Source organism: Triticum dicoccoides, chromosome 1A (genome assembly GCF_002162155.2).
Source record: "Triticum dicoccoides isolate Atlit2015 ecotype Zavitan chromosome 1A, WEW_v2.0, whole genome shotgun sequence".
NCBI lineage: Eukaryota > Viridiplantae > Streptophyta > Magnoliopsida > Poales > Poaceae > Triticum > Triticum dicoccoides.
In genome coordinates, this window is record NC_041380.1 from 514,408,547 (window position 1) to 514,426,668 (window position 18,122).

General features: G+C 46.0%; 1 protein-coding gene and 1 long non-coding RNA gene across 3 annotated transcripts; one reads left to right on the forward strand and one right to left on the reverse strand.

Annotated features, from left to right (window-relative positions):
* Positions 1-4,575: 4,575 nt before the first annotated feature.
* Positions 4,576-12,258, reverse strand: LOC119284692. 2 transcript variants are annotated; one of them, XR_005139173.1, is made up of 4 exons: positions 11,938-12,258; positions 11,553-11,643; positions 4,999-5,366; positions 4,576-4,903 (listed from the first exon to the last, which is right to left on the reverse strand). It is a non-coding gene; the product is annotated as an uncharacterized LOC119284692 (long non-coding RNA). The 2 variants fall into 2 exon arrangements; XR_005139169.1 differs by having other exon boundaries at positions 4,576-5,366.
* LOC119284682 lies at positions 5,588-11,368 on the forward strand. Its single transcript, XM_037563839.1, has 2 exons — positions 5,588-8,236; positions 8,369-11,368. The coding sequence occupies exons 1-2, from the start codon at positions 7,054-7,056 to the stop codon at positions 11,224-11,226; spliced, it is 4,041 nt and encodes a 1,346-aa protein (XP_037419736.1). The 5' UTR covers positions 5,588-7,053; the 3' UTR covers positions 11,227-11,368.
* Positions 12,259-18,122: the final 5,864 nt, after the last annotated feature.

The window sequence follows — 18,122 nt, forward strand, 5'->3', positions numbered from 1 at the left end:
CTCCCCCTAGTCTGAATAGGACAAGGAAGGGGGGGCGGCGCCCCCCTTTCCTCTTTCTCCCTTCCTCCTTCCTTTTCCAACAAGGCAAGAGGGGGGAGTCCTACTCCCGGTTGGAGTAGGACTCCTCCAGGCGCACCCATAGGGCCGGCCGCACCTCCCCCTCTCCCTCCTTTATATACTGAGGCAAGGGGCACCCCATGACACACAAGTTGATCCTCGTGATCATTCCTTAGCCGTGTGCGGTGCCCCCTTCCACCATATTCCACCTCGCTCATATCGTAGCGGTGCTTAGGCGAAGCTCTGCATTGGTAGAACATCATCACCGTCATCATGCCGTCGTGCTGACGAAACTCTCCCTCAACATTTTGCTGGATCGAAACTCGAGGGACGTCACTGAGTTGAACGTGTGCAGAACTCGGAGGTGCCGTACGTTCGGTACTTGGATCGGTCGGATCGGGAAGACGTACGACTACTTCCTCTACGTTGTGTCAACACTTCCGTTGTCGGTCTACGAGGGTACGTAGACAACACTCTCCCCTCTCGTTGCTATGCATCACCATGATCTTGCGTGTGCGTAGGAATTTTTTTGAAATTACTATGTTCCCCAACACTTTTGACCATGACCTACTTAGGGGCACGATGGGGTGGTTTTGAGAGATGAAAAAGGTAGGTTTATCGCTGGAGGAAACGGGAAGATTGACTATTGCGAAGATGTGTTGATGGTGGAAGCCTTAGCTCTTAAATTTGGTATAACATTGGCGCAAAGGGCGGGATGTAATCGCCTTATTATTAATTCGGACAACCTGGAGGTGATTGATACCATGAAGAACGGAGGACAGCCGGCGGGTGTGGCGGCGACAATTTTCGACAATTGTTTTCATTATGCTTGTGACTTCGTTGCTACTAGATTCGAACACTGCAACAGAGAAGCAAATAAACTAGCTCATAAGCTTGCGACTTTAGCTAGATTTTCGTTGATTTCTGATTGGTTTGAGGAACCTGTAAATGAAATTGTAATGACCCTCACAAACGATGTACTTGCTATCTCTAATGAATAAAGTTTTCGTTTATCTCAAAAAAGCCAGGTCTATGTGCTAGAGTAGACGGTATGTGTGAGAAAACCTATCTTTCAGCCTTATTTCATGGCGGTTTGGATTCTTGGTGGCTAGTACAATTTATAGCAGAGAATGGTTATGTGTTCTCTGCTTATCGAAAAAGGCTTTCACCCCGCTTTATATATAAAGCAAACTGCCAGAGCACAACCACGAAACAAGGTTCAACCCATGCACGCACACGCAGGCACAGAGGCACACACACAAGGTAGCAGACGACACAAGTACGGGGTACTGCTGAGGGCACAACTCAACAAGCCCTACACAACACACACGCCCAGACCCAGCACCGGATGGGGCAGCCACAATAGGCTAATCAGGCTCTGGCGGAGGCGGTGGAAGCGGCGGAGACAGACGACGCGCCATCGAGCGAAGGTCGGCGATGAAGGTGTTGACGGCGTCCTGGTCGGAAGGGCGGCTAAGCGGCCGCCAGAGCTGCAGGTAACCACACAGTTTAAAGACAACGTCAGTTGCACGTCGAAGGGGAACGCGCTGAATCACAAGCTTGTTGCGGACCGTACAGAGAGTCCACGCGAGCGTGCCTACGGTGAGCCACCTAATGTGGCGGACCGAAGGGGGGATGGCCTCAATCTCCGCGAGGAGGTCGGTGGGGTTAGTGTAGCACCAATGGACGCCCACGGCCTCACGAAAGCAACTCCATAGGGATTGGTGAAGGAAATATGCCCTAGAGGCAATAATAAAGTTATTATTTATTTCCTTATATCATCATAAATGTTTATTATTCATGCTAGAATTGTATTAACCGGAAACATAATACATGTGTGAATACATAGACAAACAATATGTCACTAGTATGCCTCTACTTGACTAGCTCGTTGAATCAAAGATGGTTAAGTTTCCTAGCCATAGACATGAGTTGTCATTTGATTAACGGGATCACATCATTAAAGAATGATGTGATTGACTTGACCCATTCCGTTAGCATAGCACGTGATCGTTTAGTTTGTTGCTATTGCTTTCTTCATGACTTATACATGTTCCTATGACTATGAGATTATGCAACTCCCGTTTACCGGAGGAACACTTTGTGTGCTACCAAACGTCACAACGTAACTGGGTGATTATAAAGGTGCTCTACAGGTGTCTCCGAAGGTACTTGTTGGGTTGGCGTATTTCGAGATCAGGATTTGTCACTCCGATTGTCGGAGAGGTATCTCTGGGCCCACTCGGTAATGCAAATCACTATAAGCATTGCAAGCATTGCAACTAATGAGTTAGTTGCGGGATGATGTGTTACAGAACGAGTAAAGAGACTTGCCGGTAATGAGATTGAACTAGGTATTGAGATACCGACGATCGAATCTCGGGCAAGTAACATACCGATGACAATGGGAACAACGTATGTTGTTATGCGGTTTGACCGATAAAGATCTTCGTAGAATATGTAGGAGCCAATATGAGCATCCAGGTTCCGCTATTGGTTATTGACCGGAGACGTGTCTCGGTCATGTCTACATAGTTCTCGAACCCGTAGGGTCCGCACGCTTAAAGTTCGATGACGGTTTTATTATGATTTTATGTGTTTTGATGTACCGAAGGAGTTCGGAGTCCCGGATGAGATCGGGGACATGACGAGGAGTCTCGAAATGGTTGAGACATAAAGATCGATATATTGGACAACTATATTCGGACATCGGAAAGGTTCCAAGTGATTCGGGTATTTTCGGGAGTATCGAGGAGTTACGGGAATTCGTATTGGGCCTTAATGGGCCATACGGGAAAGGAGAGAAAGGCCTCAAAGGGTGGCCGCACCCCTCCCCATGGGCTGGTCCGAATTGGACTAGGGAGGGGGCGCCCCCTTCCTTCCTTCTCCTTCTCCTTTTCCCTTCCCTTTCCTTCCCTCCTACTCCTACTACATGGAAGGGCTCCTAGTTCTACTAGGAAAAGGGGAATCCTACTCGTAGGACTCCCCTAGGGCGCGCCATAGAGAGGGCCGGCCCTCCCCCTCCTCCACTCCTTTATATACGGGGGCAGGGGGCACCCCAAACACACAACAATTGATCCCTTGGATCTCTTAGCCGTGTGCGGTGCCCCCCTCCACCATAATCCACCTCGGTTATATCGTAGCGGTGCTTAGGCGAAGCCCTGCGTCGGTAGAACACCATCATCGTCACCACGCCGTCGTGCTGACGAAACTCTCCCTCAACACTCGGCTGGATCGGACTACGAGGGACGTCATCGAGTTGAACGTGTGCAGAACTCGGAGGTGTCGTGCGTTCGGTACTTGATCGGTCGGATCGTGAAGACGTACAACTACATCAACCGCGTTGTGCTAACGCTTCCGCTTTTGGTCTACGAGGGTACGTGGACAACACTCTCCCCTCTCGTTGCTATGCATCACCATGATCTTGCGTATGCATAGGAAATTTTTTGAAATTACTACGTTCCCCAACAGTTGGGCCGTGACACACACAAAGAATATGTGGTTCGCATCCTCTATTGTACCGCAGAGGGGACACATTCCGTCCCCAGGGCCATTACGTTTGAGCACCTCCACCCCAGAAGGTATCCGACCCCTAATCCATTGCAATAGGAATATCCTTATCTCGAGCGGCAGCTTGATGGCCCAGACAACAGCGAAAGCCGCCGGGGCCGTCGACGAGGCGATGGCCTGGTACAAGGACCGAGTGGAGAAACGGCTCGAGGGCTCAAGGTGCCACGACATGCGATGCGAGACCCTGTCTACGTCGGGGGTGTGGAGGGAGATGCACTCGAGCATCTCATCCCAGGCAGCAACATCTGGGGGACCAAAGGGGCGCCAGAACGCGAGGCGCCCAAGGTCCGAGAGAGCGACCTCGACCGAGATCCTAGGCTCCACCGCGGTGGAGAATAAATCCGGGAATCGAGCGGCAAAAGGGGCGTCACCCGCCCAACGATCGAACCAGAACAATGTAGCAGCGCCGGAGCCGATCGAGATGGACGAACTGATGCGAAGGACCGGAAGCAGCTGGATGATGGATTGCCAGAACTGGGACCCTTCAGAGCGCTGGCAAAAGGCTAGCGGCTGGCCCCGAAGGTACTTGTTTATAATGATGTCAAGCCAAAGCCCGTCCTCACCGTTGGCAATCCTCCAGAGCCATCTGGTCAGCAAGGCGATGTTCATGCGTTTGGACGACATGATGCCCAGACCATCCTGATCACATGGCTTGCAGATGTCGGGCCAGCTGACCATATGGTATTTCTGCTTGTCACCCTTGCACTAAGGTTAGTCTGGTTGTCTATTTTGTTATTAGGAATCGCAGCAATGCACCTGTCAGCTTCGCAATGCAAACGTTGCGATTGATCGGTAGGCTGATCACGGGACCTGAAGTTGGATGTTTGGATTGCGACTAAAATTGGCATTACCATCATTCTGGTCATGATTTTGGATGGTCAGCAAGGAATTGGTTTGCCCATACCCTTTCCCTCGGCGGTTTATTCTTCTTGCAAAAACCAAAACACGGAACAATTAACGTCAGCTTATCAAAGTGTGTTGTTACAGTTCAGAAGAAGAAGAAGAAAAACTATATTACATGCACATCACTATGTGAAGAGCCGGATATTCATTCAATTTGGCTCTGGCCAAAACCTCAAAATGAAATGGAAACATGCCAAAAACGTAAATTGCATAAAAGGCGTGGGGCATGGACAAGACTTACCTGGCGTGCTGCTGCTGGAGTGGGAATCTCATACTGTACTGCACACGCACGCACGCACGCAGCGCCAAAGGAATCCAAAGGGGTTCAGAGTCATGTCCATCATATCCTGGTGAGAAGAGACTGAAGCAGATTCTGCAGTTTTGGGTGTCACTTTCTTCAGCACATGGTCACGGGATCAGACTGTACAAGAATGCATCAGTTACAAGGGGTGTTAGATGAACAGGCACCGGCAGCTGCCGCTCCACTAGGCACAGACCTCTGTCCGGCCTGCGCCGCTCTGCTAGATCGCCACCTTCCAGTACGCACCTGCGGTCACTGCCTTGAGTGGGCTCTGGGAAGGATGGATATGCATCGTCAGCAGCGAGAAATCAGTTCAGAGTTTTACTGATGGTCAGGAAACTTGTGTTCAAGGAGCAATCCAACGGCAGACTGTGCTGCAGAGAAGACGGCCAGGTGGGGCACGCAGGTGCAAGGTGATCTTGTGCTTCATTTCCTATCCTTCTTTCACGATCCACGGCCGCGTTCCTTTCATGGACTCATCTTGTTCTTCTGTATTTCAGTCGGACAATCTCTTCTAGCTTTCAGGGCAATGCAGCTTCATGCAGAGGAGAAATGGGAACAATTGAAGCTAGTCAGTTGAAGGTAGTGTCTCAACAACACATAACTCAAGTTTCCTCTAAATGGTTGATGCAACTCACAAATATACATTGCTATGCTAGCCAAATATTTCACCTGATCACAGTTTTGGGTTGCTCTGAAGCAAGACAATGATATGCACTGACTTTGACTTAGAAAGAAAGAAACATGATTGCCTTAGCTCATGTAGGTAATAACACGGGTCTAATTTGAACATTTATAACATCGTTCAGCACTAATTCAAGCTGTTGCCAACTTCTGCGGGCCCTGACTTGGTTTGCTAACAAAATAATAGATCAAGGCAGCTCTTGTTTTTTCCCAAACAGACACCAAGTCTCTTATGCTATGTGATCACAATTTTTTCTGCAAGTACTGAATTTGACTCGTGCTATTCGTAAGAGCTGTGGAATTTTTCTCCAGCCTAAAAGATCTGTTGTGTCATGTTTTTCTCACGTGTGTGTGCAGGAAAATAATGCCCATCAGGGCCAAAACAATTAAAGCCAGTCAAAAGAATCAGTAGAAATCTTGAAGGGGGAAGAGTGTATGACCCGAACTCAGAAGCAGAAAGAGCAGCAAGATAAATAAAATCAAGCATCGGTACAGAACTAATCTGATGAGCAAGAGAAAAAAGGAAGAGCGAGACCATCAGCGCAAGAGGCCACTAAGTGTAACAGATACAGACCTGATGGGAAAAGGCAAAGGAAGAGATGCCCTACCTGCCATCAGCTATACAGATCAACAAATACCTTTTTGGAACTTGCGTACAAATCATCAACCATTGCAACTCAAGGAACCATGCATGTGCAGGTGCCGAATTCACTAAGTGTAACAGATACAGACCTGATGGGAAAAGGCAAAGGAAGAGATGCCCTACCTGCCATCAGCTATACAGATCAACAAATACCTTTTTGGAACTTGCGTACAAATCATCAACCATTGCAACTCAAGGAACCATGCATGTGCAGGTGCCGAATTTGCAAGGTGTTACGAGGAAATTCAAATCATCAACCATTGCAACTCAAGGAACCATCAGCTGTACACAGTGCAGTAACTGTGAAGCAAATTACCAAACAAAGACAAGAAAATGAATTAGCAAGAACAGCAAGGATGAAGAGGAAACTTGTGTTGAAGGAGCAATTCAACACAAATACTGGTAGTAAGATATGGAATTTTGAGGAGGCAGCTATAAGAAAACAACAAACACTGGGCTGGAGATTGCAAAAATTATGCACTTGCCAACGTTGCCACACGTTCGGGGCAAAATCAAATTATCAACCAGCACAAGTCATGGAATCATCAGCTGTAAACAGTGCAATAATGGCTGACCAGATGATGAAACTAAGACGCCAGGACGACTTAACAAGAACGGCACGAATGAAGAGGAAAGCACGAATTCAACTTAATAAGAGCAGAAAACGTGCCAGAATCAATAATGGTGAAATAGACAGGGTTGACAATTCTAATGCCAGTAAGATATGGAACTTTGGGGGGCCAACATGCATCTGCCAGCACTGCCATGCACTTATGTGGCATGGAGAAAAACTACAATCTTCCAGTAGCACACAACCATCCTTTGGACAATGCTGCAAACAAGGGAAGATTATCTTGCCGCCATTTAAAGAACCACCGCCTTACCTTACAAGTTTATGACAAGGGGTGGAGGGGAAATATCAGCAAACTACCGAAAAAACATTAGGTCTTACAATTCCATGTTTGCGTTCACATCAATGGGGGGGACTTTGGATAAGGAAATAAACAAAGGGCGTGGACCTTATGTTTTCCGACTGAATGGTCAGAACTGCCACCAGATAGGAACCCTGCTACCTGAAGAAGGAAATAAGCCTCGTTTTCAACAGTTGTATATCTATGACACAAAGAATGAGATCCAGAACAGGATAGAAGCATCAAGGTCTGGTAAACGTGATGCCTCACTAGATGAAAAAATTGTCAGTGGCCTACTAACCATGCTCGACAAGAATAACACATTGGCACAATCGTTCCGGATGGCAAGAGATAGATTTAAAGAAAATGACTACAATAACTTGACTCTAAGGTTACTCGGTGATAGGGATCAAGATGGGAGACAACACAACATGCCATCAACATCAGAAGTTGCCGCGTTGATAGTCAAAGATCCAACCCAAAGATATGGACGTGACATTGTTCTTGAGTACAAAGATAAGAAACCTAAAAGGATATCAGAAATCCATCCAAAATTCATGGCCATGCAATACCTGTTGCTCTTCCCATATGGAGAAGATGGTTATAGACTTGGAATAAAATACAACAAAAGGAAAGGTTTAAGTAACAAGAAATACATCAGCATGCTGGAATACTATGCATATCACCTCCAACAGCGCCCAGGCCAGTCGATGTTAATGCTAACGTGTGGAAATCTGTCAATGCAGTTTGTGGTTGATGTCTTCACATGCATCGAACATAATAGGCTCCACTGGATCAGAGAAAATCAAGGAATTTTACGAACGGAACTTTATGACGGACTACAGGATGCATTCAGAAAAGGAGACACGCGGACAGAACAAGTAGGCAGGAGAATAGTACTCCCAGCAAGTTTTACAGGAAGTCCTCGAAACAAAGAGCAAAACTACCAAGATATGATGGCAATATGCCGTTGGGCTGGACAACCCCAATTGTTCATAACATTCACATGCAACCCTAATTGGCCAGAGATTCGGTTGATGCTAAATGAAGCTGGGAACCAGAAGCCAGCAGAACGTCCTGATATTATAGTTCGAGTGTTCATGCTAAAACAGAAAGAGCTAATGTCTGATATTAGCAGAAAACAGCATTTTGGAAAGACTAAAGCAAGTAAGTATTTGTAAATCATTTCCCGCAAAAAAAGAGTATTCGTGAATCATCACTTATCACTTTATCAGTATCAGATGCTTGCATTTTTTTTTCATGGCCAGTCATTTACTAACACAAATTTTAAAAATGCAGCCGTCTACGCAATAGAATTTCAAAGGAGAGGACTCCCACATGCCCATATTCTAATTTTCCTTGAAAACGGACAAAAAAGTCTCAAGCCCTCACAAATTGATGAAATAATATGCGCTGAGATCCCGGACAATGACAAGGATCCAGAAACATTCAAAGCTGTCAAGAATTTTATGATGCACGGACCGTGTGGAGAGGCAAATCCAAAGTCCCCGTGCATGGAGAAATATATGTGCACCAAGCGCTTTCCAAAAATATTTTCTGAAGAGACGATCATAGATGAAGACCATTTCCCACGATACAGGAGACGAGACAATGGGCGACAAATAGATAAGGGAGGAGTCAAAATGAACAATGGTTTTGTTGTACCATACAACAAAGATCTGCTGGTGAAATTCCAAGCGCACATAAATGTGGAGTGGTGTAATAAATGCATGTCAATCAAGTACCTCTTTAAGGACATACACAAAGGAGATGACCAAGCAACAGCACTGGTTCAAGAAAAAGTACCATCAAAGACTGATGATGAGATTAAAATGTACCTAAGATGTAGATACATAACAGCGACTGAAGCATGCTGGCGAATATTCAGATTCCCTCTGCAATACCAAGAACCATCTGTTGAGAGGCTAACGTTTCACCAGGAGAACAAGCAACTAGTAATTTTTCCTGACTCCAGAAACCTAGATGAAATCATTACACACCCAAGATCAGGTGTCACTATGTTTACCGAGTGGATGGAGACGAACAAAAAGCATGAAGATGCCAGAGAATTAACATATTCAGAGTTTCCTACAAAATGGACATGGAATCACACAGAAAAGAAGTGGACACGGAGAAGAGGAGGAAAGAAAATTGGCAGGATCTACAATGCACATCCTGCAAGTGGAGAAAGGTACTATCTTAGAGTTCTCCTCAACACTGCGAAGGGTTGCATGACATTTGAAGACATCAGGACAGTCAACGGAATTGTGCATTCGTCATACAAATCAGCATGTCGTGCGCTAGGATTTCTGAACAATGACAATGAGTGGATTGAATGCATCAAGGAAGCATCCAACTGGGCATCTGGGGTGCAACTACGACAATTGTTTGCAACTATACTGTGCCACTGTGAGGTTACTGACCCAAGGATGTTATGGGAATCCAACTGGGAGGTTCTCTGTAAAGACATACAGCATACACCAAGCTGGATCTTGGACTTTCCAGCCCCCTTCAGTCCTTCACACAAAAGGGAATGCAGTTTAATGGAAATTGAGAAGCAAATGGGACAAGCTGGAAAATCACTAAAGGAATACCCTGGCATGGAGCTACCAAATATGCCCGGGTTACATGAAACTGAGAAAAGGCTTATAAATGAAGAGATGAACTATGACAAAGACAAACTGAAGGGTGAGCACGTGCAAATACTAAAGAATCTAAATTTTGATCAGAAGAAGGCCTTTGATGCAATAATAGAATCAGCTGATCAATCATTAGGGAGAATAATATTTGTGGATGGCCATGGTGGGACAGGTAAGACATACCTTTGGAAAGCTATCACAACAAGGCTAAGATCAGAGGGGAAAATCGTACTTGCAGTTGCATCTTCTGGCGTCGCAGCACTTCTGCTTCAAGGAGGTAGAACAGCACACTCAACGTTCAATATTCCAATCAATCTGACAGATCAATCTACATGCTACATCAAACAAGGTTCAGATGTGGCGGATTTATTAATGAGGACGTCACTAATACTGTGGGACGAAGCTCCAATGGCAAACAAACAATGCTTTGAGGCACTTGACAAGAGCCTAAGGGACGTGCTGAGGTTCACAAATGAGAATAGTTGTGCCAAGCCCTTTGGCGGCATGACTGTTGTTCTTGGAGGGGACTTCCGACAAATCCTCCCTGTTGTGCCAAAAGGAGGACGGGAGCACATTATAGATGCATCAATCAAATGTTCATACCTCTGGCAATATTTCGAGGTATTTAATCTGACAAAAAATATGCGGCTCAAATCTCTATCCAGTGATCAAGCAGAGCAGCAGAAGACTGCGGAATTTGCGGAGTGGATACTACAGATTGGCAATGGAGACACATGTTTACTAGATAAAAAGGACTATCTAGGTATCCCCAGTGACCTGCTGCTAGAAAATAGAGATGATCCAAAAACAGAAATCATCCAAAGTACCTATCCTGACCTGCAAGACAATCTCTGCAAACACGAGTTCCTGGAAGAAAGGGCGATACTGTGTCCATTGAACGAGACAGTCAATGAAATCAATGAGTATATTATGAGTCAAATCCAAGGTGACAAGGTGACGTACCTGAGCCATGACAGTGTGAGCACATCGATGAATTACAGCCATGAAATGGAATTGTTGTATACTACAGAGTTTCTAAACAAGTTAAAGCATCCGGGATGTCCAAAACACCTACTTGAGCTCAAAGTTGGTCTGCCAGTGATGCTTCTCCGCAACATCAATCAAAGTGCAGGGCTGTGCAACGGTACTAGAATGATAATCACAAAACTTGGAGAAAGAGTCATCGAAGCGCAGATCATAACTGGAGCACACGTCGGTGCTAAGGTGTGCATCCCTCAGATCATCATGTTGCCATTCGAGCCTAAATGGCCATTTGTTCTAAAAAGAAAGCAATATCCTCTCTCTGTGTGCTTCGCGATGACAATCCACAAGAGCCAGGGACAATCTTTGAACAAGGTCGGCCTCTACTTGCCCAGGCAAGTTTTTGCTCATGGGCAACTCTATGTGGCAGTCTCCAGAGTAACAAACAGGCATGGCCTGAAGATCCTGATCACTGACGAGGAAGAGCACGCAAGCAAAGGAAAGGCGAAAAACATAGTGTACAAGGAGATCTTCTAAATGCCTATCTGTAGCAGTGTAGTACTGTTCTATGTAGACTGTAGTAAATAATGTTATGTCAAAATTGGCCGTTCTGCTGTTCCGGCCATTAATAATCTAGTGTTCTAGAGCACGGTTGCAGCGCAACTGATGCCAAGACTCTCAACCGCGGATATGTGCTTTGGTTAATCTCATGTGTTACCATCCATTTGCTCAAATATCTGTTTTCGTCTCATCACTCAGACTGGATTACGGGTCAACAATTCGAGGTTGCGTCCGAGCTCACGCACCTCGAACAGTAGAGAATGGTGCATTGACGCAAAAAAAAGGGGAGGCGGTTGTAGTACCGGCGCATTGAAGTTGATTCGCACGAGGGCGGAGTGGATGGCACGTTGAATGTGAGTCACAGCTCTGGCGGCGGCGGCGAGTTCCGGTGGGCTGCGCCGAGTCAATGGCGGAGCCAGGAACAATAGTAAGCACCGGGCCAGAAACAAATAAATTCAGTAACATGGGAAAATGTGGGCACTTATAGCTACTCAAAAACACATCATAACATTCCCTTAGTTCTACAACATGAAATAAAATTGACATAAAAACGAATCAATTTGAGTACATACACTGATTAAATCCATCGATTATTTTCAGTTCAATTTCACTAGTTCAGTACAACGTTCGAATGCAGAGGAAAGACAGGGGCTAATCAAATGCATCAATTTGGCAGAAAAAAAATACCCAATCTTGGGCGCAGCCGCGCAGCAGAGAGGCAGCAGCAGCACGAGTATACAACGACACGGCGAGTCGGCGACAGGCGACAGCCACAGCACACAACAGCACGGCGGCTACTCTGGGGCTCTGCCGCTCTGCGCTGCAGCTGTGCAGCACGGCGAGCCGGCCGCTGGCCGGGGCGGAGCCTTGAAAGGCAACTCGGCTCGGCAGTAGGGGGTCGGGTCGGAGCAGCCAGTCAGCAGGCGCAGGAGGGAGGGGGACGCGTGGGAAGGCCGGGTGGGACGGAGACCGGAGGGTGGGTGACGGCGGCGCCGGCGCGAGCGTGTGCTCTGGGCACACCGTGCAGCATGCGTGTGGTTCGGGCCTTTTTTGGTTGGGATGGGCTGTGCTGGGCTCAAATCAAACTGCTGGACCAGCAGAAAATATAGGCTGTTCCTATGAGCCGCTCGTTGCGGCGAATTGCCGACCGGACGCACAGGCGCGACTCCAGCTGGGCCGGCCCATTAGCGTACCCCAGTGAAAAATCCCAAAAAAATACTGCAAGCGGGAGGGATCGAACATGGGAGCTGACGTTGCTCCCGCGGCGAGTCTAGCCAACAAGATAGATAAGCTTTCAGGTTTCACTACGGCGCGCGAAGCTAGAAGTTATGTAGATCCGAACATTTTGTCAAATTCCGAACTCTATCATTATTCTGAAAAAGTGTTTTTCTTAAAAAAGCGAACACTTTTCAAATTTGAGCAGGAAAATAAATAGCTCGAATATTTTTTGAATATGCGAAGAATTTTTTGATAAAACGGAACACTTTTCTGAAAATCACGAACATTTTTTAATATGTGAACAATTTTTTGTTAAAGGGAACATTTTTTTAAACTCTGAACAAAAAATTGGAAACGCAAATATTTTGGAATCCATGAACAATTTTTGAACCAAGAACATTTTTTCAAACTCAGAACAAAAATACGAAAATTAAAACATTTTTAAAAATTTCAAACATTTATTGAAAAACATGATCAGTTTTTATGAAACCAAGAACATTTTTTAAAACTGTTAAATATTCTCAAAAATCAAAAAAGGATCTGTGAAAATAAGCAGAAAACCGAAAAAAAGAAGATGAACATTTTCAAATTCCAGAACAAATTTTGGATACGTGAATTTTTCTTTTGAAAATTGAAAAAAAATGGAAACTCCTCAACAAAATTGGAAAATGTAAACATTTTGAAACATTTGCAAACATTTTATGAAACTCCCAAACAAATTTAGAAATAGACACATTTTCGAAAATTGCAAACAAATTTTGAAATGGAAACAATGTTTGAACCTACCGAACAAAATTGGAAAGCACACACATTTTCTTGAAATTGTGAATGAATTTTGAAAGAGGAAAAAAATTCAAAATCCTGAACAAAATTCGAAAACGCGAACATTTTAATAAGAATGGAGAATATTTGAAAGGTGAACTTTTTTTCAAATAGGCAAAGATTTTTGTAAAAAATGGAGAATTGATTTTTGAATTTGTTAACAAAATATAATAACAGGAACATTTTTTAAATTTCTGAATAACTTTTTGAATTTTTGAACAAAATTTGAAATTCTCAAGAACAAGAAAGAGAAGAAAAATGAAATACAAAGAAAAAGAAAAAAATGAAGTAAAGAAACAGAAATACTGAAAAGGAAATGTTTTTTTTTAAACACAAACATTTTCTGAAACTACGGAAGAAATTTGAAAACGTGAACAATTTTTGCAAACACAAACATTTTTTGAAAAACAAGAAAGTTTTGAAACTCCTAAATTTTTGTAAATGCAAACTTTTTTATAAATTTGAGAAGAAAACTCCGAATATTTTTTGAAATAAAAACGAAAAATAAAGAAGAAGAAACAGAAAAAGGAGAAAAAAAAGAAAAAAGAAACAGTAAAAAAATAAATTGAAACAGCAAAAAAAACGGTTCAGGAAGCTTCTAGAAAGTTCCCAAAACCGAAGAAAGCCGGTTCAGGAATTCCTGGAAGGTTCCCAAAACCGAGATGGCATAGCGGTGGGCGGGCCGGCCTAGGTCATCCCTCGCTGGCGAACCTCTGTGCGAAAGCTCGACAAGACGCAAGGTGCGTCAAGTAGGATTTTCCGGAAATACCCCACGCCCTCCTCTCTTCTCTTCGGCGCTGCCCCCACGCGCCCATTTGTGCCGGCCCATGAACGGAGCAAGACGCCCCCTATTTTCTTTTTTAGTTTTGTTTTTTTCATTCTTTTTCTTGTTTAAATAATTCGGGATTTCAAAAAAGTTCTAAAATTCAAAAAAATGTGAATTTTGAAAAAGTTCGTGGAGCCAAAAAATGTCCTTCAATGCGAATAACGTTCACGAATTTGATAAAAATGTTCGTGAATTTGAATATGGGCGAAGCTACGCGTCCGCCGGTCGATGTTTAGATTTCATCCGTCGCCGCGAGGGCCATTGGATACCCGAGCTGATAGCCGTTCGATCTAGTGCCCGCGTTCCGCATGCCCACTCGTTATTCCCGCAACAAATGCTTTGTTGCAGAAACAACACTCCTGTCGCTGGCTCCGACAGAGCTGCACCCCGCGCGGCGCCGCGGCCAACCCACCGCAAAATCTGCCCGCCGCCGGCGTGCGGGAGCTACTCCAGCGCATCATATCGTGTGTCAGATGGTTGGACCTGACACAAATTGAGCTCACCGAGGGGCCCTGCTTTGAGCACAGGTGCGACCTCTACTCCGGCATGGCGGCAACGAGCTCCCACGCCGGAAACTCTTTTGCGATTTCTGCAACTGAAGCTATGTTTCTGAAACACGCATCGTGTTGCAATTCTTGGCCTTGTGCGCTCTAAGATCGTGTGCTTCTTCAACGCTTTCTGTAACCGGGCATATGTTTCTGAAGCAGGAACCTTGTTGCAGAAAAAAAATCTTTGCTTTTTTTCTGAAACAAGACCTGTGTTGTAGAAACTTTCTAAAAATAGACCCTGTTGTTGAAAAAACACTTCACCCCGAATAGTTTTTTATTTCTAAAACAAGGTCTTTGTTGCAAAAAAGATACACACCTGCTACTTGTGCAGCCGTCAGCAACCTCAGATCCCGTCGTCATCGCCATCACGGCTGGTTTGCCGCGGTTGCCTAGCCGTCGTCGACCACCCAGTCGCCGCCTCTGTCCCAACCGCACGGTGTTCCGCCTCCTCGCTGCTGGATCTAACCACCACAGAGCCCCGCAACGAGCGCTCTATTGCAGAAAGCGTTTCTGAAATAGCAGCTCAGCTTCAGACCCGTGCGCGTGGGTACGGGTGCTATCGGCCGTTGGATCAAAAGACGATCCGACGGACACGGAGCCGACGGACATGGGCTCGAGATCGGCCGACAGAAGGTAAGCCTTTCCCTTTGAATATTGATGAACATTTTTTATTAGATGAACAAACTTTGATTTGATGAACATTTTTTATGAATTTGAGGAACAAATTCTCAATTCTAGAACATTTTTTGAAATTTTTATGAACTTTTAGAAAATCGATTAACATTTTTCAAAATTGTGGTGAACAAATTTAAGATACGATGACTAATTTTGGATCTCACAAACATTCTTGATTTAGATGAACATTTTTTTAATTCAGTGAATAAAATATTCAAAAAAACGAGAAAAAGAAAAAACATAGAATAAAAATAAAATAAAAAGCGAAAGAAAATAAACAAAAACTATAAAACAAAAAGGGGCAATGGAAAAAAGAAAATGAAAAAGGAGAAAAACCCGGCTTAGGAAGGACCTTCCCAAAACCGGACATGATCTACGTGGGTCGGCCCACTTATGCACAACGGGGAGTGGGGCGGGGGTATGAGCGTGGTCGCTTCGCGACAGCCTATGCGCCGAACAGGAGCTGCCCCGGCTTGGGCCATGGGTGACCGGGGACCAGCGCTGCCCCGACGACTGAGAAAGTGGTGCCGACCACGATGGGGAAGGAGATGGCTGAGGGCAACTAACCGGAGGTTCCGAGAGTTGCTACAAAACTGGAGGTTTCTAGACTAAAGAAACCTAACTCGAGGCTATCCCTTGCAGGGACCTCCTCCAGGGCTTAGAGCACGCGAAGTGGTGTCTTATCTCCTGGTGAATCTCCTAGTCAATATAGCTCGACTTCAGGGGGTGTCTGATCTGGCAGAGACTGTGCGTTTTGTGTTTCGAGCGCAATGTACTAATTGGAATTTGTAAAGTGCTTGATTGTTCAGTGTCCTTACAGAATACAGAGAGGAGTACATAAATAGGGGAGCCGAGCGCAACCGCGGCAGGACGTGGGGAGAGACGATCGTGCAACGATCGTGCAATCCAAGTGGGAAGCGAGTCCACGCTCTAACACCCCCCCGCAGTGTCAGCGGCGGCGTCGACGACGTTGAGACTGGAGCGTATGTCGAGGAAGGCTGTTGTTGGAAGCCCTTTGGTGAAGATGTCGGCAAACTGGGCGGAAGTAGGAACATGCAGAACTCGAACCTCACCTAGAGCTACCTTCTCGCGAACAAAATGGATGTCTATCTCGATGTGCTTAGTTCTACAATGCTGCACGGGATTACATGACATGTACACTGCGGAAATATTGTCACAATAGACAATAGTAGCATGGTGCAGAGGTCGGTGAAGCTCGCTGAGTAGTTGTCGAATCCAAACAGTCTCCGCCACTGTATGAGCGACCGAGCGATACTCAGCCTCCGCAGACGACCTGGAAACAATAAGTTGTCGCTTCGACGACCATGAAATCAGATTATCACCCAAATAAACACAGTATCCCGAGGTAGATCGACGTGTATCTGGGCATCCCGCCCAGTCTGCATCCGAGTAAGCTATGAGAGAGGTTGGAGAAGATGGAGTGATGGAGAGACCGTGATCAAGAGTACCTTTGAGGTATCGAAGGATGCGGCGGGCATGGTTCATATGTGGAAGACGTGGGTCATGCATGTATAAGCATGCTTGTTGAACATCATAGGTGATTTTAGGCCTTTGTGAGAGTGATATACTGAAGGGCGCCAGTAATGCTACGATATAGGGTGGCGTCAGGAACGGGTTCTCCGGCAGAAGACAATTTGGCACCGGTCTCAACAGGTGTGCGTGTAGGATGGCATTCCAGCATGCCGGACTTGGAGAGCAGCTCAATAGCATACTGGCGTTGGGAGAGGAAGAGGCCAGCGGAAGAGCGTGAGATAGCTATACCAAGAAAGTGGTGAAGATGACCGAGGTCAGTCATGCAGAATTCTTGGCGCAGAGAAGAGATGATGTGAGTGAGAAGAGAGTCGGAGGAGGCCGTCAACACTATGTCATCAACATATAAGAGTAAATATGCAGTGTGGGTGGAAGAGTGGTAGATGAATAGAGAGGAGTCAGAACGTGAGGGAATGAATCCAAGACTCTGGATGAACGAGGCAAACCGTTGAAACCAAGCTCTGGGTGCTTGCTTAAGGCCATACAAGGATTTTTGGAGATGGCAGACGTGATCAGGATAGGAAGAGTGGGAAAACCCAAGCGGCTGCCGGCAGTAAACGGTTTCAGTGAGAGAGCCGTGTAGGAAGGCGTTTTTGACATCGAGTTGGTGAATGGGCCAGGAGGAGGAGACGACTAAGTTGAGAACTACATGGATGGTGCTAGGTTTGACGACCAGAGAGAATGTCTCGTCGAAATCGATGTCAGGTTGCTGGGAATCGCCACGACAAACCCAGCGAGCCTTGTAGCGGGAGAGGGAACCATCCGAATGGAATTTGTGACGAAACACCCATTTCCCAGAGACTACATTGGCACCAGGAGGTCGAGGAATGAGCGACCAGGTGTTATTGAGAAGAAGGGCATCATACTCTTCTTTCATGGCTTGGAACCAGTTTGAATCGAGAAGGGCTGCTTTGTAAGAGGTGGGAATGGGGGAGATAGGAGATGTGGAAGCTGTGAGGTTGAGGCGATCAACAGGTTGGGCAAAGCCAGACTTGCTGCGTGTGCGCATGGTGTGGGCGTTACGAGGAATGGGAACGGGAACAGCAGTCGGTGGCATGGAGGGGCCAGCTGAATCAGAAGAAGGAGTCGGGATTGGTGGAGTGGCGGGGCCTGGAGAGCTGGTTGGTGGAGTGGCGGGACCAGGTGAGCTGGTTGGTGGAGTGGCGGGGCCCGGGGAGCTGTGTGGTGGAGTGGCGGGGCCCGGGGAGCTGGGTGGCGGGCGATCCGAGAGA

Bases quoted from the DNA above. Each gene is read 5' to 3' on its own strand.
- LOC119284682 (XM_037563839.1), top strand. From the start codon at position 7,054: ATGACAAGGGGTGGAGGGGAAATATCAGCAAACTACCGAAAAAACATT. The intron at 8,237-8,368 runs GTAAGTATTTGT...TTAAAAATGCAG, and splicing joins TTTTGGAAAGACTAAAGCAA to CCGTCTACGCAATAGAATTT.